Source organism: Apostichopus japonicus, chromosome 5 (genome assembly GCF_037975245.1).
Source record: "Apostichopus japonicus isolate 1M-3 chromosome 5, ASM3797524v1, whole genome shotgun sequence".
NCBI classification, from domain to species: domain Eukaryota; kingdom Metazoa; phylum Echinodermata; class Holothuroidea; order Aspidochirotida; family Stichopodidae; genus Apostichopus; species Apostichopus japonicus.
The window spans coordinates 12,511,839-12,538,657 of record NC_092565.1 but is presented as its reverse complement, the minus strand read 5'-3'; the positions used below and the strand labels follow the sequence as shown (position 1 = coordinate 12,538,657).

At 38.8% G+C, this 26,819-nt stretch overlaps 1 protein-coding gene across 3 annotated transcripts; it reads left to right on the top strand.

The window, feature by feature from the left end:
* Window positions 1-4,234: 4,234 nt before the first annotated feature.
* Window positions 4,235-26,550, top strand: LOC139967692 (bifunctional UDP-N-acetylglucosamine 2-epimerase/N-acetylmannosamine kinase-like). 3 transcript variants are annotated; one of them, XM_071971701.1, is made up of 13 exons: window positions 4,235-4,363; window positions 6,485-6,714; window positions 11,936-12,540; window positions 13,720-13,932; window positions 14,532-14,619; window positions 15,985-16,195; window positions 16,886-17,015; window positions 17,182-17,250; window positions 17,889-18,041; window positions 18,866-18,907; window positions 21,862-22,044; window positions 22,712-22,828; window positions 23,954-26,550. In XM_071971701.1, the coding sequence occupies exons 2-13, from the start codon at window positions 6,512-6,514 to the stop codon at window positions 24,187-24,189; spliced, it is 2,250 nt and encodes a 749-aa protein (XP_071827802.1). In that variant the 5' UTR covers window positions 4,235-4,363; window positions 6,485-6,511; the 3' UTR covers window positions 24,190-26,550. The 3 variants fall into 3 exon arrangements, with proteins under 3 accessions (XP_071827802.1, XP_071827800.1, XP_071827801.1); XM_071971699.1 differs by lacking the exon at window positions 4,235-4,363 and adding an exon at window positions 4,370-4,554; XM_071971700.1 differs by lacking the exons at window positions 4,235-4,363; window positions 18,866-18,907 and adding an exon at window positions 4,370-4,554.
* The last annotated feature ends 269 nt before the right edge of the window (window positions 26,551-26,819 follow it).

Genomic DNA, 26,819 nt, shown 5'->3' with positions numbered 1-26,819 from the left:
ATCTTTGGTTATATGTAACCAAAAATGTTTTGTTTTATGATTTTTCCCCCACACAAATGGTAGTGTATGAATGAACGGGGTTAATCAACGGTCTAGCGTGCGTTACTCACATGATGTTACTCACTCCGGGTGTTAATGCTATCGCTGGATGCACTCGGGCTCCGCCCTCGTGCATCGCTTGCATTATCCCCCGATCGTGCATTAATCCTGTGAGTAACGCACGCTAGACCGTTGATTAACCCCTTATTATAACACCGATGAACTATGGCACTGGACAAAAAGTTTTGTTGTGGCTGAATGAATGCAGTTTAAGTCGATGAAGCTTCATATACAGATTTATTTAAATCATAATTATAGTAAATCATATATAGACAACGAGATAGCTTAAACTGTACTGTTGAAAGAAAAGTCCAGACCAAATGAGAACTTAATTCAGACATATGAAAGGACGATAAACTGTACCCAATCGTCAAAATCCCATGGCTATAGCTTTTTATGTTTTCGAAGTTTATCCATAGTCTAACTTTGATTCGGCAAATGGCAAATTTCTCCTCAGCCCCACCCCTCCCCCCACCCCGCCCTCTCGCCTAAGATGACAAACTCTAGTTACTAGTATGCCACTGATACAGTTTTTAAATTATGGACATGCAGGTAAAAGCTTACAAGAAGGTCATGTGACCTTGTACAAGCATGAGCTCTGCCTTTAAACATATATGGCAGATGGCAGAGTAATTTTGTGACTTTGTCGACTTCCCACGGAAACATTTTCCGGTGAGTATATATTTTTACGAGGAAAACGGTAGCAGCAGAGCCTTAGGGATCGAATGGAGTGTTTTCTTGCTACAGTATAAAGTGGTAACCGCCATCGGTTTCATTTCTGGCACATGAATCTATGTTATTCGAGAATGTTCTGTCATTATTTAGCCTATAAAGTACAACAAATTGTCGAAATAAAGTTGCTCTGTTAGAAATACTTCACATTTCCTCTGTGCCGATACAACAGATCGTGCCGTCATGAACGATGCACGACTCGGCGGAGCGTACATACAGTCAGGGGCGGATGCCCTCCCCTGACGGACTCAAATGGACTGCTGGCGCCCTTTTCAGCTTTAACCACTTTTTACTTATTCGCGATTATTGACTTTTTTATTGCGCTCTCAAATACCTATTGACATTTGTCACATTTTGTTGGTGTAATTTTCTGACAAAATGGCGATGACACCTATTTATTCTTCGTTTATCTGCAAATAAGCATGGCCCGGAAAGGGTCATTTCCGGCGATCTAGGGAGTATCTTTACTCAAAAAAAATGTGTACGCTCCGCGCCAACTTGTGGTAGCGCTCCGCTTAGATAGTGTCCAAAGCGCCCCTGAGACCATTCTCGCCCCCCCCCCCTGACCAATACCCCTAGCTCCGCCACTGATGGCACGAGCATGTATACTGAGGAATCTGATTGAAATAGCTGCACGATTCAAGTGCACCTTTACTATTGTAAAGACAGAAATACGAAACTATTTAGTCACCCTATATACCCCTCGGCTCCTTACCTCTCCTTTCCCTGAATACGGAATAAAGAGAGACCTAAGTTTTTATCGTTGAATGGGTGCTCCGCAAACAATGACTGTTTTTCTCTGTATTCTGATGTCCATTTGCTAGCCTATCACCAACACGGGACACCATATAGCCTATACCATTCTTGAAGGTGTCTCCTTTCAGCGTCGCGTATACTTATACGTTTAACACGAGACTACAAGAGGTCTGTCGATCGGTGCTTGGGTGTACCGAGAACCTATTCACACTGCAGTGACCCCGTTTTATTGGTGTTTTTCCCCCGTTTTTTATAGGGTAAGTATCGGGTACTACTGCCAGTGGCGTCACCAGACTTTTCAGTCTGGGGGGGCACCAACATTTGATGGGGGCACTTAGGTGGATACGGATTGCCGTCCTGGGGGAGGGGTCTAAGGGGAGGGGTTGCCCCCTCCAGGTGCGGCGGAACGGGAAAATTATTGGGGGGGGGCTAATGTGTAGAGACTATCTAAGCGGAGCGCCACCATCGGTTGGCGCGGAGCATACAAGAAAATTTTGGGTTTTTCAAACCCCCAGATGGCCGGAAACGGCACTTCCCAAGTGTTTTATGCTGCGAATACCTAGCCCTAAAATATGGGTCTCAAGCCTGCAATTTCTCAGATTGCACGTAAAAGTCTGTAAAAACATTGTAATTTGTATATTCGATGGTGTTTTAAGAGAGTAGCTATTACTCGTAGTGTACTCGCAAAGACGTTTTTGAGTGTAGTAAGGGGATGTTGGAGAACTGGCTGAAATGAAGCAAGTCATTGGCCTAAGACGAAGTTGTGTTGCGCTTACCGGTACTCACACTCACTGCTTCCACTTTTCACGGGGCTTGAAGACGCGGTTGGGGTGACAATGTGGTCTATAGCCAGGGGACGGGCCGAGGGTCCCCCCAGCATTTACTAAAATTATTACACCTATATAGTATACGTGTGCATCGGACAGATCGACAAGTATGCATTGAAAAATGGGCAGATGCACGTTTCGGAGCCTTGGTAAATATTGCGGGGGGGGGGGGGGGACTTATCATGCATTTGCCCCCTCAACTTTTTCATTGGGGGGCTGAGCCCCCCAAGCCCCCGGTTCCGCCGCCACTGCCCCCCTCCCCTTTGGAAAATTTTCGCATACGGAGGGCTAGATGCAAAATGCTGCCACATTTGATGCTAAATTCGATCTGAAGATATCTCCAGAAATTGCTATTTTTGAGGTAATGATTTAACAAGGCGCAGAATTTTGCAGAGGATATGAACCACATGCTGTCGATGTTATGCCTAACCCTATATCAATAGAACCTACATTTGTTGAATTAATGTGTGCATGACCCCGACTCCTTTCTTGTCCTTCTCGTTTTCGCCCATTATCTATTAATATGTAACAGGTTCCAGCATCGTTATTGGCTCCTATCAGGGATCTCACCATGCAATCCAAAGTTTGATCACACATCGAGTATGGCTCAGTATGCAGGTGTGAACATTCGCCATTTGTTCCTACAAGCATCTGACCTCAAATGACCTCTGCACCCCCTACACAACAGGGTTAATATATGGGTCCACAAATATAGGCAAGTATGGTGCCTGCGGACCCTCACATTCTCACATTTCATCAGCTCCTAACCTGTCAACCTCAGACCAAGGCAACATATTGCAGTACCCTCCCTTCTCACAGTCATGTAGCTCGCGAAGCGGACGTGTATATCCGCTGGTATGGCGTGAGCACTGACACATTCAATGTAAATATCGACACCTGTTGTGATGGCGCGGGTTACGACTTCGATACCCGACGTTCAAGGATAAACTTTTTCATTTTTTCGCAGCTCATTTGAAGAAAATACGAATTACTGTGCTTCTTTGTCCTTATGAAAAACCAACTCAGATGATGGGAGTTGAATATAACAAAATATATATATATTTTTTTTTACCAACCCAAATCTCAGATGGGGGGGACTCGGGGGGCACTAGGTTTTCCAGGGGGGGCACGTGCCCCCCTGGCCCCCCTTGGCGACGCCACTGACTACTGCAGGGTGCAGATATATAGATATTGCATTGGGATTGATGATCAAAGAAAGATGACACTCCAAGATTTTTTTTTAAAGTAGCAGTTGACTTTTCGATCATTTGCTCTCTTCTCATATTAATAAAATAATAACAGCAATAACACTAATAATAATAAAGAGTAAATAATCGGATCTGCCCAAAGCCTCCTTGCAGTCCTAACTTAATTTTAAAATTAATATTAATAAAATGCCAATAACTCAAGTGACTCAACCAAAACATGTTCCTATAACTTTATATAACATCTTTCGGTGACATTCGAAGCCAAATTGTCCTTGACCAATTTGTATACCACCTGACGACTGAAGAAATAACAATGTGGTCTGTTTGTGAGACTATGTAGGCCAGCCAGCCTAGTTTCATTGATGAGCCTGTGATGTTTAAATGGTCGGTTTCTTAATTTTTTTTTTATAAGCGTTATAGAATACAACCTGTCTGCTGTAGTAGTGTTTCATAACGTTCTACTACATAACGATATCAATTTGTGTCTACTGTCATCTTTTAAATCAGAAATTATGTAGATAAAAAAAAGTCCGATTATCTGGATATCCAGTTATTGATCGGGTTAGATCTCTTCAGAGCGGAGAAAACTCAATCATTTTGTACGCATGCGCATGAATTGTGCCCCTCCTACATTCACTTTAGAAAATCCTACGCTGTTTACGTCATAGGTCTACGCACTTAATTAAGCTGATAACTGTAGCATGCGTTTAGGGTATGTTGAAGTTCCGTTAGGTTTCAAAGGTAGGTCTTTGATTATTTACATGGGTGTACATTACTAACTCACCGTCAGAATGGGTTACGGTTCAATACTGGCAACAAACGCAAGATTGACTTAAAAGGAACTGGTTTTAGGCATACATTGAAAGGACAGAATGCCTGCTCCTCGCGGTGATCAGTCAAGCAACACAAGGCATGCAAACGATCCGCATAACGTACGTAGCCTAGTCTAGTAAATGTCAGTAACTGTTAGGCCTTGGCAATGTCAAGGTTAACCGGTGAATTACGTTAGGCCTAGCACTGTAGTACTACTAGTAACGGTTAGCAACCGTTAGCCTACCACCAGTTGTGTCATCACTATGAATAGTTTTCACGTGGTAGTATTAATAGTATATTCTTACATAGTAGTAGTAGTACTACTACTAATAAAAGCAATGGCAATTTTAAAGTTTACATCTTCTGAATCTAGGGCTAGTCCTATGGCATGCAATAATGAGTATAATCATATTGTTACTAGGCTAAGCTAGTCGCACTAATCTTATTAATATTATTATCAAGTAACACAGAAGCACAAGGCCTAATTTTCTTAAAACAATCAAGTATTAATTTTTGGGGTGTGAACTTTTGCTGACCAATACATGCCTCGCCCTAGCATGGATCTGACTGAAACCATACAGATGAAGGCCTGTTTTAGACTAGGCCTTGACCAAGTTGAAAAATATAACAACTAATGCTAGCTCTAATATGCAATCTGCACCTTCACTCAGCATGTTCAAAATCATTATATACATATTATACTAAACAGCCACTAACAAATGGCAGAGCCATGCCAAAGACCTTCTTGCTGAGCTCAAATTTCTGAGTATTAACCAGTGTTTTAATTTAAAAAATCTGTGATCAAGTGTGGAGCATATTTCATGGTATTGCTCCAAATTATCTGGCTTAACATATTTTTCACCAACCCAGAGAAATATTCCCACAGTGGTATTTGCACTCACGCTTCCACCAAATTAGATGTCTATATATAATGGGTCCACAAGGATTCCTTCCAGTTAATTGGTGCCAGAGCATGGAACAGTCTTCCACACAAAATCCAAAACTCCCATTCTCTTTAAGTCTTAGATGTTTCAAAACTAAGTGTGAAATTTTCATTCTTCAGAATGTGCCTCAATTGCCTTAACTAATTTCTGAATTTTCTATACTGTTTATATATTTTATACTTCTGTTTGTACATGTAATTGTTTGTATTTTGTATTTATGTTTGTAAATTTTATGTTCAGTTCCAATGAAAGACAATCCTTTGATATGGATTCTAAATAAACTTGAGGCTTACAGTACTGTATTTCTCAAATAGTAGGCTACCAACACAAGTGAAACACAAATAGCAAAACCTAAAAAATGGTGTGCTAATTACAAAGTTATGTTATAAAAAAAAAATTGTAAAAAGGTGTAAGGCTAGGCCTAATTCACTAGAGTGATGGGGTGAATTATGGAATATCATTTTCAGTGTTGTAGTACATGAGTATCAATTATCAATGATTATCAATTAAATTGCTTTGGAATTCCATTGTATAAGTCTATAATAACACTATGCTCACACAATTTCTGCTCCAGCAGTATGATCATACATGCAGCTGAGGATGTTACCAAGTACAGTGCATGAAGTTGATGTATGTTGCTAATGCACAGAACAATTTGTAGAATGATTGTATAACAGTAGTCAGTAGTCTAAGACCCCTGTGTACAAATAAGGAACTTGCTTTCTAAGTACTGCTACTTTCCCAAATGTTCCAATATCACATAGAGATATTTTCAATTTGGCATATATCTACTGTAATAGTCTAAAAATAATATTTTATGAATGTCAAATGCTGGTCTTTATCAGATTCAAAAGCATTTCCTTTTAGTGTGAATATTGAGGTGCCTATTTCCCTGTATTTTACAATGCTTATGAACTTCCCAAAAATTGATTCATGGTGCATTTGTCGTGCAAATGAGAGAACGCAACATTTCACATGAAGAATTTAAGTGGTCGTCGCTACTTGACAATAGAATTTTAGGTTTAACATATTGAAGTATTTACTCAAATATATATACTTACTTACCATACTGTACTGTTTAACGTACTGGTTCTCTTTGATACAGAGTGCATATATCAAATACCTGAACGATATGGAGAAGACTACCTCGCACCACAGGAGACAGTTTTCGATTGGATCGTCTCGAGACCCAAAGGCCAAGAAACACATCTGTATTGCAACATGTAACCGAGCTGACTACTCCAAGCTGGGCCCCATCATGAAGGCCGTCTTTGAAGACGAGGATCTAGTGCTCAGCGTCATAGTTCTTGGCTGTCACTTGATAGATGATTATGGGTATGTTGTGCTATGTCAATGTGTACAGTTATTGTACCATATTGTTCCTTTTTTGTGTAAAATCAGAAAAAGGGATAGATAGTTTACAGCTAAATGGGCTCTGTCATCTACTGTACTTTGGCTACGTACAATAATCACTAGTGTTTGCACGTGGTATCCGAGTACCCACCTGACGCGATACTACCCGGTTCCTAATTTATTACCCAAATCCTATGTGAAGTGTGATTTTTTTTCTTTTTGCAAACCGATGGTTAGGCTAGATTTCCCCATTGACTTAGTTTGGTGTTAGGCTCCCATGTGGTTGAAGAAAACAGTAATAATGAAAGTATACCATGAAAATCTGAATCATGAATATCATGAAAGTTGACCAACCTGACAGAAATTTTTGGGTGGATGTCATTGTTTCTGAAAATTCCTATTTCAATAAGAAAAGAGAAAAAGAAATTTAGATCGATGAGCACGGTAAAGCCACATAACAATATGTACTGTAATTTAGCATACATTAAAACTTAAATCCTCTGAAATTCAACATTTAATTGTTTTTACTTCATGCCTCTGCACAGCAGAAAGGCACATTGCCCTTCTTGGCTGCATCAAGATTTTGAGCGATTTTGTCTTCTAGAACCAAGCAGATCTCATGTTAGCAAAATTCAATTCGTCAATGCTGTTCCTTATTACAAGCAACATTAACTGTCCTCCTGAGTTAGTTGACAATTTTATGAATATTTGGAAATGGTTAGATTTTGTTATTTAAACGTTGAAACCCTACCTCTGTTAGCTCTGTGTAAACAGCTAGAGGAGGATGGTGCTGCACACCTGTGCATACATTAGATAAATTATTGCCTTTCAGCGATGGAGAACAACAGCTCTGTTATCACTTTTTTTCACGTAACAGTGATGTCGTTATCGACCTTTGTGGATGCACCAAGGGTCACTCCTCTCAGGTTGTCCCTGGCTGTGTACAATTTACAAGTGGAGTGTCAGTGCAGTGTTGATGACTTAACGTAAGACTTGGGGAAATTATAAAAGTGTAGCAGTTTTCCATGTTTGTTAAAATAGTACCATGGAAACTAGCAGAGTACTGTACTAGGTATAGTGTTGTCTGTGCAAAAGCTACTATATACATCTTTATATTATGTAGTTTGGATATCATTTTACTATGCAATTCATTACTCCCAGTGAGCCTCAAAATTTTACAAGATGTGTGCCCTCAAAGCCCGACACGTTAAAAAATGATTTGAAACATTAAAGAGGTTTAATTGGCAAACTGTGACGTGTACACTCCAGACATACATTACTGTCAGCCAATCAGAGGTGGTACAGTACTACTATATCTACCACTGTCCATACATTGTGCACACTGAATTGATCTGCAAAAACCGTCTCTTTGCTCACTGTTGACAGTTTTATGCACAGTTATATTTGTATATCAAATTATCGACTGCTCTACTCAGCTGTCATATATAATATACTGAAGGTGTGTCTCCGTTGCTCTTGTTTGGCCTGTCAATATTAGGTCGACTTTACATTTCCATTAAATAAATGGTATAGACAGGATTCTGATAAGAAAAGCAATTAATTTGTGGATTATTTAAAGAGGGTTTTTTTTTTTGGCAGCTGTGCTGTTATGCAAATGAAGTTCATTTACTAGGAAAAGTGTCGCCTAAGTTTGGGTAAAGATTTAAACCTGTGTTTCTTGGCATTGCCTCCCCTGCAATGTTTACACTGTACTTTGAACCCACACCAATCTACCATGCCTGCAAACAATTTTGCACTCCTTCCCCACCCCACTCCTCCTCCTCCCTCCCTCCCCCAGGTCACTGTTCACTTCCTTCTGAATCTACCATTCAAAAGTCCTGCATTGCGTGTGTACAGTAGTGGACGTTGCATTTTCATCCTTCTGAATCCAATTCCTGGCCTGGCTGCAGACAGTGCAGAGAAACTTTGATCATTCAAGATTATTGTCAAACAAACACAGAATATATGCTATAGCATACATGTACTGTATGTAAATGTCTGTCTGTTTGCCAAGAGATTATCATGACTGTGATTCATGCCAGTTCTTAGAAATGGTGACATACCTGTTCAGCTATGCTAACCTTAGACACAAAGTTACATATAAAGTAGGTCAATCCACGTCAAATTACGGATGGCTGTTGCTGGACCCTCCTTTCCAAAATTTACCACCCTCATTGCAAGATTAAGGCACCATAAAATAAGTAATGCAACAGAAATTTTCAGAATGTGCTTATTTTCATGGTGTTCCAAACATAAAATAAATTTGGTATAAATATTTAAAAGAGGTTGAACTACAACATACTCCCTAATTTGGTGAATTGACATGGAATGACCCATTATATGAATGCATTGGTTACATCATAAACTGCAGTATTATCAGGAGTCATTGGTCACTGCAGTACTCTGAGCTTCTCTATGGAAGAATTGTAAGGCAAGAGAACAAAATGAAGTGCCCACCAAAAAATAAACTGCAGGAACTTAGTGTTTAGAAGTTATGATTGTTTCAGAATTTTCATCTCTGACACATTAAAACACTGGTGCAAGCCTTTTCTACCTCGGTCTGCCCAAATGTGATTTGGGTAATGTGATGTTAGATGATATACTGGACTTGATATATTGTTACTTTAACATTGTACTGACTACTGAACTCTTCGTCCATAGCTGTCCATACAATGTACACTTGTACAGGAAAAAATTGTAAAGGTCATCCAAATATCCTGTTTGGACAAACAAAATTGGCTTGGAGGTTGTGGACAGGTTGTGTTGTGTGGTGGACACCAGTTGTTTACATCAAATGCAAATTGCATTGTTACTAAGTAGTACATAAGAAGTAGTTCAAACAATGGTTAAATTGGTGTCATCCTTCTTCACTTAGAAAATATACTGAAAATGAGAAAAATAAAAAAATAGTGGTGGGTCAATAATCCACCCAAAGGTGAGTTTTAGTAGCCCTAAGCTGGTGAACTTCTAAATACTGCACATCTTTCTTACAGTGTTCATATTGATCATTCTTTATTTTCCAACACTTTGTCGGAACACAAATTGCCTGTTTGGACAGTTGTAACCAAAATGTAATGTGACATGTTGTCTGAGGAACAACCAGACAAGTCCTTAAAAATTTGCCCTGCAGGGCAGAACAAATTGTTAGTGTGTACAGGACTTGTTGCAGAAGACACTGTCAGGCCTACTGAACCTGTTTCAACCAGTACTGCGTCCTACAGACAACATTTTAAAGGTCTACAGATACCTGTATGAAATACATTGACCTAATCACTCTAATGGGCATTAGAAACTTGAAAATAGCTGCAACTCCCATCAAAATCCATCAAAGATTGACCATTGTACATGTCTTTTCTTAATTCTAGTTTTTTTTTTATGAATAAATATAAGCTAATTATGTACACTGATGATGCAAAGGGAGTAACTGATTTTTGGAAATATTTTATTGTCTTCTTTGAAAAGAGAAACATCACTTTATTCAAATGATATATGTGGGCTTGTAATTAGGGGTTAACTTATTAAGGCCCAAAACAAGAAATGTTGATGAGCGCAACACTCTACGTCATAGTTTGCACATATTTAAGGAGTTACCCAGATTTTATGAAAACTTCAAACGTGTGTATCTTGGAAACGAAAAATTTTGGACAGATTTTGAATGAGATTATCACACACAACAAATGTACTGACTTTGGGGCAAATGGACTAGGTGTATGTAGTGCTTTAACACTTAATGTCTACTGAATCAAATGTTGGTCCTAGACTGTATACACAGTTAAGAAGTTTGTCCACACTGTCAGGTTTACTGAATTGGTATCAATACTGTATACATGCACTACAGGGGACAGTTTCACACTAATGTCTACAGAACTACTCAACATCCATATGCAATGCAGATGAAGGTGTCCACGTGTACTGCTAGATCTCTTAGGCCCTCAATCCTTTAACCTCAAATGTCTCTTACATTTCGGCCTAGTGACCGAAAATGAGTGACACTTGAATAAACTAGCAGGAAGGAAATAGCTCTCAGTTGGCTTTCATAATATTTCCTTCTTTCACAATGCTTTAAAAGTAAGTCATAATTAAATCTACAAATTAACAGGCTTGGAATGGGATGGCTACATTGCATTATACATAAACTTCTTCAGTAAAATGTGGAGAAAATTTATATATATTCCCAATTTGTGTTAATTTAATTTCCATTTTATTTCCTTTAATTGAGAAGTGGTTTGAGAAGTGGTTTAAGATATGAACAAGGTTGCTACTGTAATAAAGACAATCCTTAAAAATCAACCCTGATCTGTATCCACATATACAGTATCATACTGTATGTTCTAATAGTAGATGCAGTGATGCAGACTGCCTGTACCGTATATAATGCTGTCTCATACTGAACATGTGCATTGATGACTAATCCTGAGTTTTCCACAAGACTGATTTGTTTGTGAATTTTTCCAAGTTGTCCTTGACTAAATTGGAGTTTTGTTGTTGTATTAATAAATATCTTCAGTCGTCCAAACAAATCAGAAGTCTGACATACAGTAGTATCGATTAATTCCTCCTCATCCTCGTAGTAGCTTCATTTGGTGTAAAACCAGTTTCTGAAAGAGGAGGGTTGTGAAACTTGTGACTGTCCCATCCCCCCCCCCCCATACTGTATGTTATGGCTGCTACTAGTAACTCTCTTACATGAAGAAACTGACAATCGGTAGGCAGGATCCACATCCTCATTGTACCATAATATACTTTATCAATATTGGAATTCCTGCATGTCTCACACGTTATTTTGAAAGCACAAATTTGGTATGCCTTCAACTTCCAGTACCCACTGACAGTAGTACAACAATGTTAGTATATAAGCTTTTGGAGTATTCAATGGTTACTATTAATTAGTATCTTTCTGAAGAAAAAAGTCAGTCACAAGGTAAGTTCAGTGGTAGGTGAACTACAGTCCTGTAGGCTGTAGTTAAATAACAGAATCCCTAAATTGCTCAATAATATTGAGAGACCCTTTCATGAAAAAAGGGTTGTATATAGACTGTAGTTAGTGTTATATCCTCCTTCTCCTCCATCGTAATCATCATTGTACATCATAATTATTGCTCGACGAAGCAAAGGACAAGGTGCTGTAAGACCTCGCATAGTTACATGATCCCTTTACAGCTTTGACAACATTTTTCTTCTGATTCTTCATATTTTCTAACAGGTCAACATACAGATATATAGAACAAGACGGTATCCCCATTGACAGTAGACTACACACCATTGTACGTGGTGAAGACGAAGCTGCCATGGTGGAGTCGATTGGATTGTCCATGGTCAAACTTCCAGACGTCCTACTCAGATTACGGCCAGATGTACTCATAGTCCACGGAGACAGATTTGACGCCCTCTCCCTGGCGACCTCCGCTGCCCTGATGAATATACGAATCGTCCACGTGGAGGGCGGGGAGGTGAGCGGTACCATCGACGACATGATACGCCACTCCATAACAAAACTTTCTCATTACCATATATGCTGCACGGAGAGGGCTCACAGTCGGCTCCTGGCCATGTGCGAAGACAATGACAGGATCCTGCTCGCGGGCTGTACCTCGTACGATAAACTGCTCACAACTAATACGCAGGACTGTAGAGCAGTTCTTGATAAGTGGATCGGACCAGAGAGCGAGCCAAGAGATTACATATTGGCCCTACAACATCCAGTCACTACAAACATTCGACATTCCATTAAGATGTTTGGCCTTATGTTAGATGCATTACTAGAGTTCAAGAAGAGGGTCATCATTTTGTTTCCAAACATTGATGCGGGTAAGCGGATATTGAAGTATTAATCCCGAGGCTGATTAACTGTCATAGGTTTCTTATATGCTCTGATCATGTGTGTCGCCATTCAAGACTTCAGTGTCTGTTCTGTGATGGTGTAAACTACAGTATGCATTTCTTTATTTACATGCTAAACGTTTGTTAATTCCTGATCAAAAGTCTGACTGTAGGTGTTAAAGATGTACATACAAAATGTTGATACATGATCTAGTTCTTTAGAAAAACACATATCTATGACAACTAAGTGTCAGTCCCAGTGTACTGTAATTATGAGAGACATCAACCGACCATGCAAAATCAAATCAGTTGTACTAGTTTAGTTTACATGTAACATTACATTCAGCTCCTCAGAAGAAACAATCTTAAGTTAAAAAGTAACAACAAACAGGCCTCCAAATTGAGGCTATTTACTGGCTCAAGGCCAGTTGATTTACAGTAGCTGCATTTTCCAGTGTAAAATCAAATGTTGCAAATGGTAAACCTTCAAGGCAAAAGCAAGTGGGAATTTGATTCTCGTCAGTATAATCTTTAGCATTATTATTTTACTGGCATGCACTGGTGAATTCCTTAGCCTTAACCAAACAAACCACATAACTTACTGTATGGCGCTTAAAACGATTGTTTTTGTCATCTCTAAGACTGGCTGTCACACACTTGTTCCTGTCCCAGTGTATAGTTCCATGTATTTTATTGTCTGATACCAACTCTGGTTTGCCAGACTGAACAATGAATAGGTAGACAAAAATAATTGATTAAATATACTCTGAATTGCATCTTCTAGTCTACAATGAGTAACAATGACAACACTTCTATTGGTTTTTGCCATTGTACACTACAGTGTATAGTTTGAACTTTGTCTCTTATTTCATTTATGGTGTACAGATAGAAGATTGTAAATGGCATTGATGGATTCATAAACTGGCAATTTTCTAAAAAGGGATTTCCCCTTGTTCTAAGTCTCACACTTGGAGTCAAACGGATGTTTAGTTGGTGAAAACATGGAACTAGGTTGATGTAGTTGTTTGAAGCAATGGTTCTAGTTTGCCAGTTATCCGTGTAGTAAGGGTGGAGCTGTTTGTTTTCTAACTGAGTGCAAACATTTTGTAAGATTGAGTACACAGTAACTATGTCATCTTCAACATGTAATAATATTTATACCAACAGGAAGTAAAGAAATGACAAGGCTGATAAGATTAAAGGGAATTGAGAACCATCCATTATGTCGCACAGCCAAGCATATCCCCTTTGAAGAGTTTACCATCTTAACTGCGAATGCTGGACTTATGATAGGTAACAGCAGTGCTGGGGTCAGGGAAGCAGGTGCCTTTGGCACCCCCGTAATCAACTTGGGGTCCAGACAGACTGGTCGTGAAACTGGTAAGATTTCACTCTTCTTCATTTTTTTTTATCATTATCATTGTGGTATTTTAATACAATTATCTTCAAAATTGATAGTGTGTAGGGATGAGCAAAATTTATGACAGTTGCGGTGGCTTTAATCTTTTTCTATGTTTTTGCATGTTCCATGCGAAGGATTTTTGGGTTCTGCGACTTGTGCCAGTGTCTCACACTTATGTGTGTACATATTGCGATATACATGCCATTGTACTAACTGACCCAGAATTAGCTGAATTAGCGGGACTATTTTTTGTCTTGGCTTTACAACCAACATGGCCATTTGGTAGTAGTTCCCATGAACTAATATTGAAATGATAGCCAGAAAATGTTGTTTCCCACAAGTTGCTAGAAGTTCCTGAAAATTTAAATTGACAGGGTAGACTGGCTGTGTCATGTCAATTTGATTCTTGTGAATGTCTTACCAGTATCTCATAATCTCGATTCATTATAATGTGTAAGGTTAAACAGCTGCAGCAACACTACTACTAGGGCGAGCTGTTAGTATACAAAGTAATGGAACTTGAAAATGCCTCTAAACATTTCTGATCCTGTCCGCTTGTTGCTTTCCTTTTCTGCAGGTGAAAACGTACTACACTGTAGAGAGGCTGACACGATGCAGAAGATTTACCACTCTCTTAAAATTCAATATCAACGGCAGTTCCCGAGGTACAGTTTAAAAGGTTTCTCTCGTAGTAGTAGTGCAGATGGATTTATAGTGATAGGAAGTTGTAAAATAAGTGAAACGTGACAGAAGAGGTTAAGTTACGACTTAGTCTGATTTACTGTTTAGTAATAATGACACAGTCAGAATGGTATGGATCCACTCATCACAATGTGTTTTTGTTCGTCCACAAGATTCTGCTCTCTCTCGCTGTCTCATATTGCTGATACTGTAATGAGAGAGCTTTGAAATTATATTCAGTAAGGATTTGAGTGCTATTGGTATAGCCCTCTCTGTTGTGCACAGTTGTTTTAGCTATGATGTGCTGATCCTGATGTTAATATATACTACTGAACACATTGAAAGCTGAAGCTGTACAATGTCTGCAGCCAAGAGGTAATTAATTCAGGGAATAAATAAGCCTGTATCACATTATAGCAAATTGCTATGCTAAATGGGCAAACTGCAATACAAGTGAAAAGATGCATAGCAGGTCTTGAGCCAGTGTTTGCATTGGGACGCGCGATTGTCGGATTCCCGCAATTTATCTAGAGGGCCCCGCTAAAATATTTTCCCTCTGGGGGAATTTCCCACGACAATTCCTGGCACTTCCCGCAACTTTCACTTTTCTTGTAGTTACAAAACTTGGCAATGACAAGTCTGATATAATAAAGATTTGTTGATTAATGTGATTGGTCAAATCTTTTCAACAAGAAAACACAGGCTTTGTTAGTGCGGCACTGTATTGTGTGTATTGGTCACAATGGTCAACCATGTGCACTGTATGTACTATATGTGTGCTAAATCTCGATACAGGCATAAGTACGTACATATAGCTACTAACATCATGACACCCCTTTCCCCCCCCCCCCCAAAAAAAATTATTGATAATCTGCCCAAAATTTGAATATCCCCCAAATTAATCTTGACTGGGGGAATTCCTCACTTGTTTTTAACATCCTTGCGCTAACTCTGGTTTGAACACACAAACCATAGTATTTTATAAAAGAGGCAAACTTCAGAATCTTCAAAAATGCTATTCAATTTTTTCTTTAAAATAAAATTATTTCCTGAAAATATCATATACCCTTAATGTTTACAGTATGAGTGACAGGACTAGAATGTCACATTTGCTAAAAAAAAGGCCAGTGCGTAGAAAATTCTACTGGCTCAAGTCAATTCCCTTGAATTAATGCAAAAGCAACATGTGTCTTCACTGGCCAGCAAATTGCCGGTGCTTTTTGTGCCAACTGACAAATGGCTATATGCAGTGGCATTTTAGCCAGTAACTTGCTGGAAGTTTGAGGCATGAATTGAGTTCTGCATTTGAAATATTCTCCATTTTCTTTTGGTTATCCGTACTTTTTCAGTTCTTTCATCTATGGTGACGGCCATGCCCTGCCTCGTATTTTGAAATTCCTGAAGTCTATCAATCTCCAAGGCGAGATCCAGAAGAAGTTTGTTTTCCCACCGATGCCAGAGAGTCCCAGCAGAGATATCGACCACATCTTAGAGACTCAAAGTGCCCTCGCTGTCGACCTTGGAGGAACGCATTTAAGAGTAGCAGTCGTTTCATCAGAAGTGAGTAGCCTGGCCCAAATAATTAACAGAGGGCAGTATCATATCGGTCGTATCTGGTTCCGCAAAACAAGACAAGTTTGCACTCCAGACGAGCTGCCTTTGTTTTTAAGCACCTAAACTGATGTTTTCTAATGCAGAACGAGGAACTAGTCCATCCCTCAACGCATCTGTCTGCAAGTTTATCAGATATGTGAGCGATAGTGAAACAGTACAGACTATGCACATTAGGACCGATATGACAGCGCCCTCTAAATTGGTTTACAACTCGATTACGGAAGATGAGTTAGAACCTGTATTGATGTACTTACTCTGTGTTTATATCCCAACATGTTTTCGCACATGTCAAATATTTAAACAACGTAGGCAATGATAATATTCCATTCAAACAGCGTTCAGAATTAAGCCATTCATAATATTATACATTGCCCGATAACTACAGTGTCGCTAAACCATAAATTAGCTATATGGTGAAATGTGGGTATAGCCCGCAATTCATAAACTGCCTTCTGTTAGTGTTTTTATTTTATAAATTAATATGAAATGTTTAAGATTTGACATCTAGAAATAGCAAAACCCAATGGAAAGTTTTAAGTGTCCATGCTCCGTATACATTGTCTTGAATGGTGGTGTACAGTAAGTGTTTGTTTGTACACACATGCTTTACTAAGTCTCTCTCTTGGTTTGTCATAGGGAAACGTTTTACATATCGTCTCGCATCCTTCACCGACGAGTAACGAAGAGAGAATTGAGCTCATCCTGAAGCTGTTAGTGGAACAGAGTAAGAAAGCTGTGGAGCTGAACTGCCGAGTCCTCGGTGTTGGTAAGTTTTACCGCACCATGGTGTACGATTGTTCCCTTTAAACCTGTACAGGGAAGGAGTTGTACGCAAGATGTGTAGAAAGCCAACCATTTCTGATTGTTTACTATTGTTTATCTTGTATGATCTTGATCTAATTAATTGACAAGTCTTGTCTTGTTTTTGACAGGTGTGAGTACTGGAGGGAGAGTGAATCCAACAGAGGGTGTTGTCATGCATTCCACAGACTCATTGAAAGGTATTTTGTGACCTCTTTGTCTCCATAGACCTAATAATATTAACCTTTACATCAGATAAACATGGCATATCACTCGTATTTACTTGGCTCCTCACTTACCTGTCTCCTCACAACCTTAGCACCTCGTTCTAGCGTTCCTATAAAGTCCTGGTAAAATAATAACACTGTGCGCCCTCTATGACCGGACCCCTTGGTCACCTGATTTACTTGATTTACCCGGTTTACCTGATTTACCCGGTAACTGGTTACCTGAGCACTGTTTAAAGGAAGGTGAATTGTTTCTTGTGTCCTTGCTATGTTTTGCCTGATACACTTTTACCAAACAGACATGAAGCAAAATCATTTTATTTATTTTTATTCCGACTGAGAAAAAAGCGACTTTTTCAAATTTTCCAGGTAGATAGGTGAGGTCTGTCAATGTCAATAATCTTTTTAGTCTAGCATACTCTACAGTTCTGAACAAGTTTGTCAGTGAAAACGTGGAAAATGTCAAAATGAAACCTTCGTACGTTACTGAATCATGAAACTTTGCCTCACGTTGTATCTAATGTAAGACCTGTGTTAACATGCAATTATTGGACGCAGTGCACGTCACATCATTTTCCATAGATTTATCTGTCATATTTCATATCATTCAGGTTGGGATGAAATTGACCTCCGAACACCCATCTCTAGCTTCCTCCATCTCCCTGTCTGGGTCGATAATGACGGAAATTGTTCTGCCCTCGGAGAAAGAAAGTTTGGTGCTGGCAAGGGTCTGGACAATTTTATTTGCATTGCTACAGGCACTGGTAAGTCAGGCTGAGGTGGAATTGAGTTGGTAGTATGTTATATGTATTGTTTGTTGTATGTATTTCACGTACAATAGAAGACTTTTGTGTTTTTAAGTCCATCTGAGTTGCCATTCATCATAAAGGACATTGCGGATAGTTAGATAGTTAAATAGGGGCAGTCTGTTGGCATCAGATTAGCTGGAAAGGATAAACTGGTTAGGATCAGTGGCATGTACCATAGGGGCAGGTATATATATGCCCCCACCCTCCAACCTACCCTCCCCCTACACACCTTCCATAGTGAGTTTAGACATTTTAGACATTCAGCTACAAAGAATGATAACACTGCTACATGCATACCCCCCTACCATCCCCATGCAACCAGCCATTCAGGGCAGCCCCAAGTTTGCTTATCACGACCATGAAAATTATTCACAATGAGAGCCTGAAGTTGTTGTCACTTGTAAACAAACCTCTTTACTCAGTAGTAAACAATATTAGTACTCTGGTCCTGGGAGGCCTAAAGTAGACTAGTATTGCTCCAATTGTTGCACTTGCTTCCATTCATGTACTCTGATATGCAAGCCACATGTCAGGAAAGATATTCTCCTGTGGCTTTTTGATACTTTCCACCCCCCACTTCCCCCCCCCAAGGGAGAACACTCGGGCGGATTGATGTAGACACTTCAAGGAGTATTAAGGGTTTGTCACTCTACCAGACATAAATAATCACTTTGTGGGAAAGACAAGAATTTGGTTTGTTATCAAGTATTAAATTAATTCGTAGTCATGAGTGATAAGTGTAGGTGGACTATACAATGCTTCTGTCACTTGGTTTACAGGGTCTCTGAGAAACGGTGATTCATTTAATTCAAGCCTCCCCGGTAAGAATGTTAAGACAGGTGCGGATCTAGAAATATAACCCGTGGAGAGTCGAGCAAATACAAAACTGGCAGTCCTTCCCCCCCTCCATAAGTGGGATATTCCATGGTCGGGCTGCTATAATTGGCACATTTGTGTGTAGGGGTGTTACAGTTACTAATAGTCTAGGCTGTCGTAGGTCTGCCAAATCAAGAAATGCAAAACAGTGAGTGTCCTGCTACGTCATCTCGTAGATTGTCCACGGTCCAAAACTTAAGGAGAGCACTGTCCAATTTTACACTTGTATCATTCTCACATTGCTCTTAACTTGACATTGACATAACTTCACTTAATTTTTAATATTTGCAATGAAACTTTTGCTAAAAATCAACTCCTGTTATTTGGAATATCTCATTTGGAAATGGTGTAATTTTACTAGTTTTGATGCCATATGCCTTTGCTCTTTACATCGATTCAAATATGCTGTTTTATTTATGTGCAAGCTCAATGTTAGTTGTGTCATTCCAAAGTCAATAAAATGCAACAACAGCAGTGTATAGATCTAATTTGTAGATAAAATTGTACTTTACAGGGGTTCTACTACTTGGGAGGAAGGGGGGGGGGGGCATGATCATGGAGTTTGTGAATATTTCAAGTATTGATGAATGCATAAATATTGTGGTTGTGTTATGCACCATTTCCAAACATTCTAGGGCACGTACAATATTTAGGGTTTCTGTTCTCTGTGAGTATCATTATCGTTTTGTCCATCAGATAGACAATTCGAAGTTTAATCGAAAAATTAGGAATGGCCAATAGTTTTCTGTTTGGTAGTGACTTTCCATTTTTCTGCATCTTCATGATTTAAGACACTTGTTATGTTACTTTTAAGTGTGAAAAGCATACTGATTGCTTAAATATACTCTACATGTTGCCATGACTTGCCATTTCCACAACCCCCCCCCCTACCTCCTACACTGTCTCATACTTAAATATACTCTGTACTTTTTGCAATGACTTGCCATTTCCACAACTTCCCTCCCCCCCCCCCAATCTCCACTGTTCCCTTCATCCATCCCTTTCAACCTCACTTAATTTATGTAATCGAGTACATTGCTGCACGGATTGACTCAGGCTCAGTTTGTATAGATCCGTACCTGTCTTCTAAATTCATAGCTTAAGTTAACTTTCATTCCTTTCCTTGCCTTGTTGTTTTTTTTTTTTTCTACAAACTTTTCAATATTTAAATGTCTGAATGAAAAAAAAATGAAGAAAGAAAGAGAGAAAAGGGGAAAAAATAAAATGCGCACGCATATAAAAAATGTCAATCAATTCACATTCCTCACAATGGTGGTGGCATTTGAGTTTTCACAAAGTGAAAGTTGAAATTCCAAAGAAGCAGATATACACACATTTTACAGACAAATTTTATCACTCCATCCATGACCAGCGCTTACATGTAATGCTTTATTCCTTCCTATCCATTTCATTTTTTTATTGCTGTAAAATTATAAAAAAAAAACAGGTATAAAATAGGAATCAGAAATATATAAAAGCATCACTATTTGAGCTTGGAAGTTCGATCGTTCAAAACATAAAATTAGTCTATGACAAAGATTCAAGTGCTTTTGTTTGAATAAAAATTGCAGCACATAGCAAGTAAAAGGTTTTCTGCATAATCGTATTGTACATTTTGTGAAGATTTCTTCAATTTCTATCGCAGCTGTGAAATTCCTCCCTTTCGGTTCGTTGTGTGAATTGAATTTAGCGTGAATGTGGGATAATCGCAGCTTCCTGCGATGAACTCATTCATAACTAGTTAGAAAATGGTTTCTACCGAAAGAAATGTCACAGCTGATTTTAGATTCGACGTATTCTATTTTACCAGGTCCCCTAAACAATGCCCATTGTATTCATTTCCTTGTGTATTCTGTCCACAAGTTTCCTCTTCTTTACAATACCAATAAGTTTGAAGCGTTCGGGGTTCCATACTGGAGGAAAAGCTTTGAGGAGTCTACCTGAAAAATTATAATGGTTTTTGAATTGCAAACAACTAAGGTATTACTTGCAGTCCCTTTGAACCCAGCCAATCTTATGCCCGGTCTATCTCCATAGACCTCTCCAAATAAACACCGATTCTAGGAAATGTGGCAGATTTGAAAGCAGATTAAAAGCATCATTAAAAAGACCCTCACCTAAGATTTACATACTGAACCTGTTCCATACTTCATCTTGTTTGTCTCATTATGCAGTTTGTTTGTTTTTTGTTTTGTTATCATTAAAATGCATTGCTGACATGTTTTGTTGCTGAAACTTGTATCATAATTGATTTTCTTTTTGCACAAAGTTGCCTTCCCCCCCCCCCCCCTTTCTTAAGTTTAATTTTGTGATTTTCACTAGCATGCCTTTTTCCTGAGTGATCATGTAAACCCCTGGTATTCAAACGGGGTGTCAGGAACCTCTCTTGGATCGCCAAAATAGTTTAGATGATCGCCAAATGATTCAGATGAGAAAAAAATTGGAAAGCTGTTGAACATAAATTACTTCAAAAGTTTCAAAACATTGGGTGTATCATGCGAAGTAGTTTCAAAATCTGGGGATGTTAATTCTTTAGTGGTCATCAAAGTGGTTTAGAGAGGAGAAAATTTTCATCCATAAAGTGGGATGATTACAAACATTACATACATTTTAAAATTTTCAAGAATTGCTCATTAAAAGTGGTCAAATCCTACCATCACAAGTGCACAAAGCATTTACATACCATCAATATGCAGAAAATTTTCTCCTGGGTTGAAATTGGTCTTGTTATTTCACTTTTACTTTCTTGAAGGGAAATGTCAACATCCATGTTTGTTTAATATTCTGAACATGTCTCTCATATTTTTCCATCTCTTATGACTTAAGCCATCCGTTAGTAGATGTTTCATATCTGCCTCCCATTTTAACCCTTGATCAACGGTTCTTTTCTTAACAATAGGAATTGGTGGAGGGATCGTCCTGGATGGAAAGTTGATCCACGGCAGTAACTTTTGCGCTGCCGAGCTAGGTCACATCAAGGTATCGATGGATGGACCAGATTGCCTCTGCGGGAGTCAAGGATGTCTCGAGGCTTATTGTTCTGGATCGGCTCTCACAAGGGAAGCTAAAGCACTTCACGCTGGTGAGTTGTTCCTTCAACAACGACAGTCGAAATCCTCATTAACGATATTTGTTAATGACAGAATCATTCCTCAAAAAAACATTAAGTGTGTTTCCTAGAAGTGACAGCAACTATCATAAGTTTGCTAGTGATTGTTACCAATTGTTGCCTTTTCATTACACTTGCTGCATTTAGAAAGTCTATACACACATCTATACACATCTATACACATCTATACACACATCTATACACACATCTATACACACAACTTGATTATGCTGGGTTCTTAGCAAAAGTACCAATTTTTTAGTATCATATCATATGTTTATCTCACTTATTTCCAAAATGTTTTCTTAGGTATGCTTGTAAAGTTGTGCTATAAGGCTAGCTTGTTTATTGAATTTTTGTGTTGTATGGTTGATATAATCGGTAGTGTATGGTAGATATCACACTGGCTAGGGACAGTGTTATGCCCCCCTTGAAAGTGTCTCGTGACAAGAGTCAGTCCGAGTCCGAAAACAGACATATATGGGGATCAGCCCCTTGCCAAGCAGAGACTGATATTGAGTCGTGAGAGACAGGTGAGTGAGATGTAGTAATGTCATTCTGATGAAATGACAGATTCTGACTGATTCTTTTATAATGTTAGTCATCCAAACAATGCTCTCATTTCTACATTTGTAATCAGACGGACAACTGTTGGTGGATGGAATGACTCTTGAACCCAAGGAAGATGTGAGTGCCAAACATCTGATACAGGCCTACAAGACAGGAAACGAAAAAGCAAAAGCTGTCATTGAATTAGGTAAGCATACTACCCAAAGCAGGGCAAAGCTTTAGTGGTGGTACGGGACAACCAACCTTCTGCTGGCCAACATCTGCTTTGGATGTCGTTTTGGGTCATGACCATTTGTTTACAACAAATTCAGATTGCATTTGTAAACTAAATACCCCAACTGGGTAAAAGTAATGAATTGGTATCACAATCCAACACATATAGTGATACTGCACAGTAAAACAAAATTAGTGGTAGGTGTGTGATCTACCCAAAAGGGGGTCAGTTCCTGGCCCAAAATCTGGTGTCCTATAAGTCATTGATGTTAAATAATGTTGGCATCGCACACAAACACTGTCTGCCACCATTTATAATCTGACCATTTTGATTGGAGCAGGTTTCACATGCTTGGATTAATACAGGGTCAAGATAATGTGACCTTGTTGTGGTGTGGACCATCTCTATTAAGTTTAAGGTTTTCAGTCTTAAACAAGGCCTCCCTCACACGACTATTACCACACTTAACCCGTGGTCATTTGGTGACTTGTCACAACCCACACACCAAAGTGTACGCAACTCAAACATTCGCCGTCTGTGCATAGCCACCAACTGTAGCAGCTACCTGTTCTCTGGGTGCAACCAGACACCTGCGCATGCAACTATATGTACCTCCCAGATCCCCATCTATAAACCTGGGTGAAGGGTTAGGTGCCTCGCCAAAAGGAAAAGTAACGATCTGGTCAAAGTCTCGAACCTGCAATCCTTAGATCCCAATTCTGTACCGCAGGTAGAGAATGGAAACGGTTCATCTAATGTCTAGCATTACAAAATACTCCTCAAAGAGGACAAGGCTGCTCATCAGGCAAGGAGGCAAACTCCGTCGAGGTTTGGCCACATCGCCATGATGACTGTATTCTGTTGAATAATGTGTTTAAGCCTCATGATTGCTACACATAACGTTATTACTTTATCGATCATCAGTCAACACGACGATACATTCATTGATTGTCATCAATATATGTAATAATATGATCACTATAGTAGGTAATGATGATGATAATTATGTTAATTGTTTAGGTGATATAGCTTACATTTAGCAAACCGGGTTAATTTGACATTTGTTTTTTCCTCAAATCCTCTTTTACTCATTTCCAGGTGCTAAAGCAATGAGCACCGGTATCATAAGTCTTCTCCACACCTTGAACCCATCGAAACTGATACTATGTGGAGTGCTGGGACCGCTGTATGCGAATATGATCAGGACGTACATCAAGGACCACGGTCTACCGTCAGCCACCAAGGTGGATATCATCGTATCAGAACTGCATGAACCGGCACTACTTGGCGCTGCCAGTCTGGTTCTTGAGTATACCACGCGTAGAACCTATTAGGGAGTGAAAACACAGTAGGTTTGAAAAAAAAATATGTAGACATCTCTCGAGTAAAACTTGAGTGATTTACTGAGCTCGTTACCGATTTGGACGTATTGTTACACTTATGCTCTTTACCGTTGTTTTTTTTTTATTGACGGCTTCAATATTGTTATACAAAATGATTATGTAAGTTGACACATAGTTAAGGCTGTTCTCTTGCTGACTTTCTCCATCATGTATCAGGCTAGGAGGAGGCATCTTCCTTCATACAAGACAACTCTATTGTATGATAGTTCAAAGAACTCCCTTACCAGTGTTACTTACAACTATCTAATTGTATAATGGTTTGATAAGGTATGGGCTATTAGCGACCGGCTAGGAGGCGTCTCCCTTGTTACAACACTATTGTCTATTGTATGATAGTTCGAAAAGCTCGCCCTGACCATTGTTACTTGCTCATATGTATTTGCTCACAAAAAGTCCAAAGTTCTTTCTGCTTCTACAAACTAAAAGGCAATTTCTCGCTCTCTTTTGTTTTCTTCTGTTACATGTCAGGTAATTTAATGTAGATAGCAGACGTTGCTTCCTTCCAACAGAGGAAGATGTGTCGCTTGACCCGTCCATAGCTCTAAGTTTACATATTTTTTTTTTTTTTAGTTTGATGACATCTTGCTTATGGAGTTGCGATGGCATATATCTATGAATCATTTAATATTGCTTGTTGTTGTTGTTTGTTCTTTGCTTGAAGAAATTCAAAATTTCATCAAGCAAGGTGTGTTTACTTGTAATGAATATGTTCCTGTTTGAAAACTTTTACTTGAGGGAAGAGAATGTTACAAATTAGACTAGGATGACTATGTTGAGAAGTAAGTGGCTGCCAAAGAGGAAAGAAAAAAAAATAGAAAGGAAACCATTTGAATGTGAACAGGATAGAGTCACTGATTTTTACTTTTTTCAATTTTTCCTTGTTCTAACTACTTCCTTGTTCTATATTTATCCTCTTTCTATTCAAAAGCTTTCAAGTCAGTGTCTTATTTATTAAATTTTGCATTTACTTTGATTTTTGCTAGCATTCAGTGTTACTAGTAATGTATTCCCTACCAACTTATGATTCATTGATATCTCATTGATATCTCACTGTGGATAATTACTCTTAGAGTGGCAGTAAAATATGCTTGTTGAAATATGAGCATGGGTGACCATTATCTAACTTTCTAGCATATTTGGGGACAACCCTGATGACCTTTAAAGACTGCTTCGATTTGGGTGTAATTAAGGTGCTGGCTTTGTGATCATAGCAGGATCTCCAAAGGCAGACTAATATAAACATAGAGAGAGAATTCTAAATTGGAATTCAGACCTGCTGCGATAAAGAAAAAAGAAGTAGAAGCCACATTTATAATTTACATTACACAAGCCTCTTCTAGCAGATGGAATGGTACTGACCATTCTTATGTTTCCATAAAAGCTGCTCTTTTCTTGACAGCTCCATGGTATTATCCTGAGCTAAAGTTTGATTACTTTGAATGTCTTCCTATGGCTATTAGCAGACACGTTAATTTATTTATCGATAATTTCTATTGAACACCTTAAAATACTTCATTCATGTTCATCATATATCATCAACTTTGCAATGGTTCTATGTTAAATTACTTCCAGTATTTTCTTTACCTCACTATTTATTGATGGTGGTAGACATGACCAAATTTTAAATTTGTTGCAGTGTAAACTGAACTATATATAAGTTGATGGTGTAATCATATACCACTGTAATCAACAGGTGTGATTATTATTGCGATATACGCAAAACTGTGTATGTTTGTAATCCTAATGTAATGTCCATGAAGATCTAAGGTGCTCTGGCTTAATTTGCTGTGTTTGATGCAGTGTCAGCCGAACTATGTATAAGTTAATGGTGTAAACATGCACCACTTTAATCATCAGGTGTGAATATTATTGCGATATACGCAAACTGTATGTTTGTAATCCTAATGTAATGTCCATGAAGACCTAAGGTGCTCTGGCTTAGTTTGCTGTGTTTGATGCAGTGTTAACCGAACTATGTATAAGTTAATGGTGTGAAATGCACCACTGTAATCATCAGGTGTGATTATTATTGCGGTATACGCAAAGCTCTGTATGTTTGTAATCCTAATGTAATGTCCATGAAGATCTTAGGTGCTCTGGCTTCGTTTGCTGTGGTTGGGGAGGATGGAAGGAACAGTGTCCCATACGTCTCCCAGTCTTTTAATTATTGTATATATGTAAAAACCAAAGAGACAGCACCCTTATTTATTGATTTAGGATTCCGTCTAACTTTAAATTACCACTAAATGAATTGAGTCTTAGTAGGGCTTTGTAGAACCCACCCCCACCCCGTTCTCAACAGATGCATCGGTGAGTTGTAGACCCAAACGTGAAAATTTTGACAAGACGACCAGGACCCTTGGCTTTAATGGATTGTTTTTCTTTGTTCCATGAACCATTGCCTTAATTGTTTTCTCTTTCAATTATAAAAAAAAGACTGGGATAGGTAGAGTATTGTTAGTAACAGCCAATGTAATTCCTACCTTACTCAACTGAACTAAGAAACATTATATTCATGTAGTCATTGTAGTAGCTGTATATTATTGAATAGCTATTTTCCA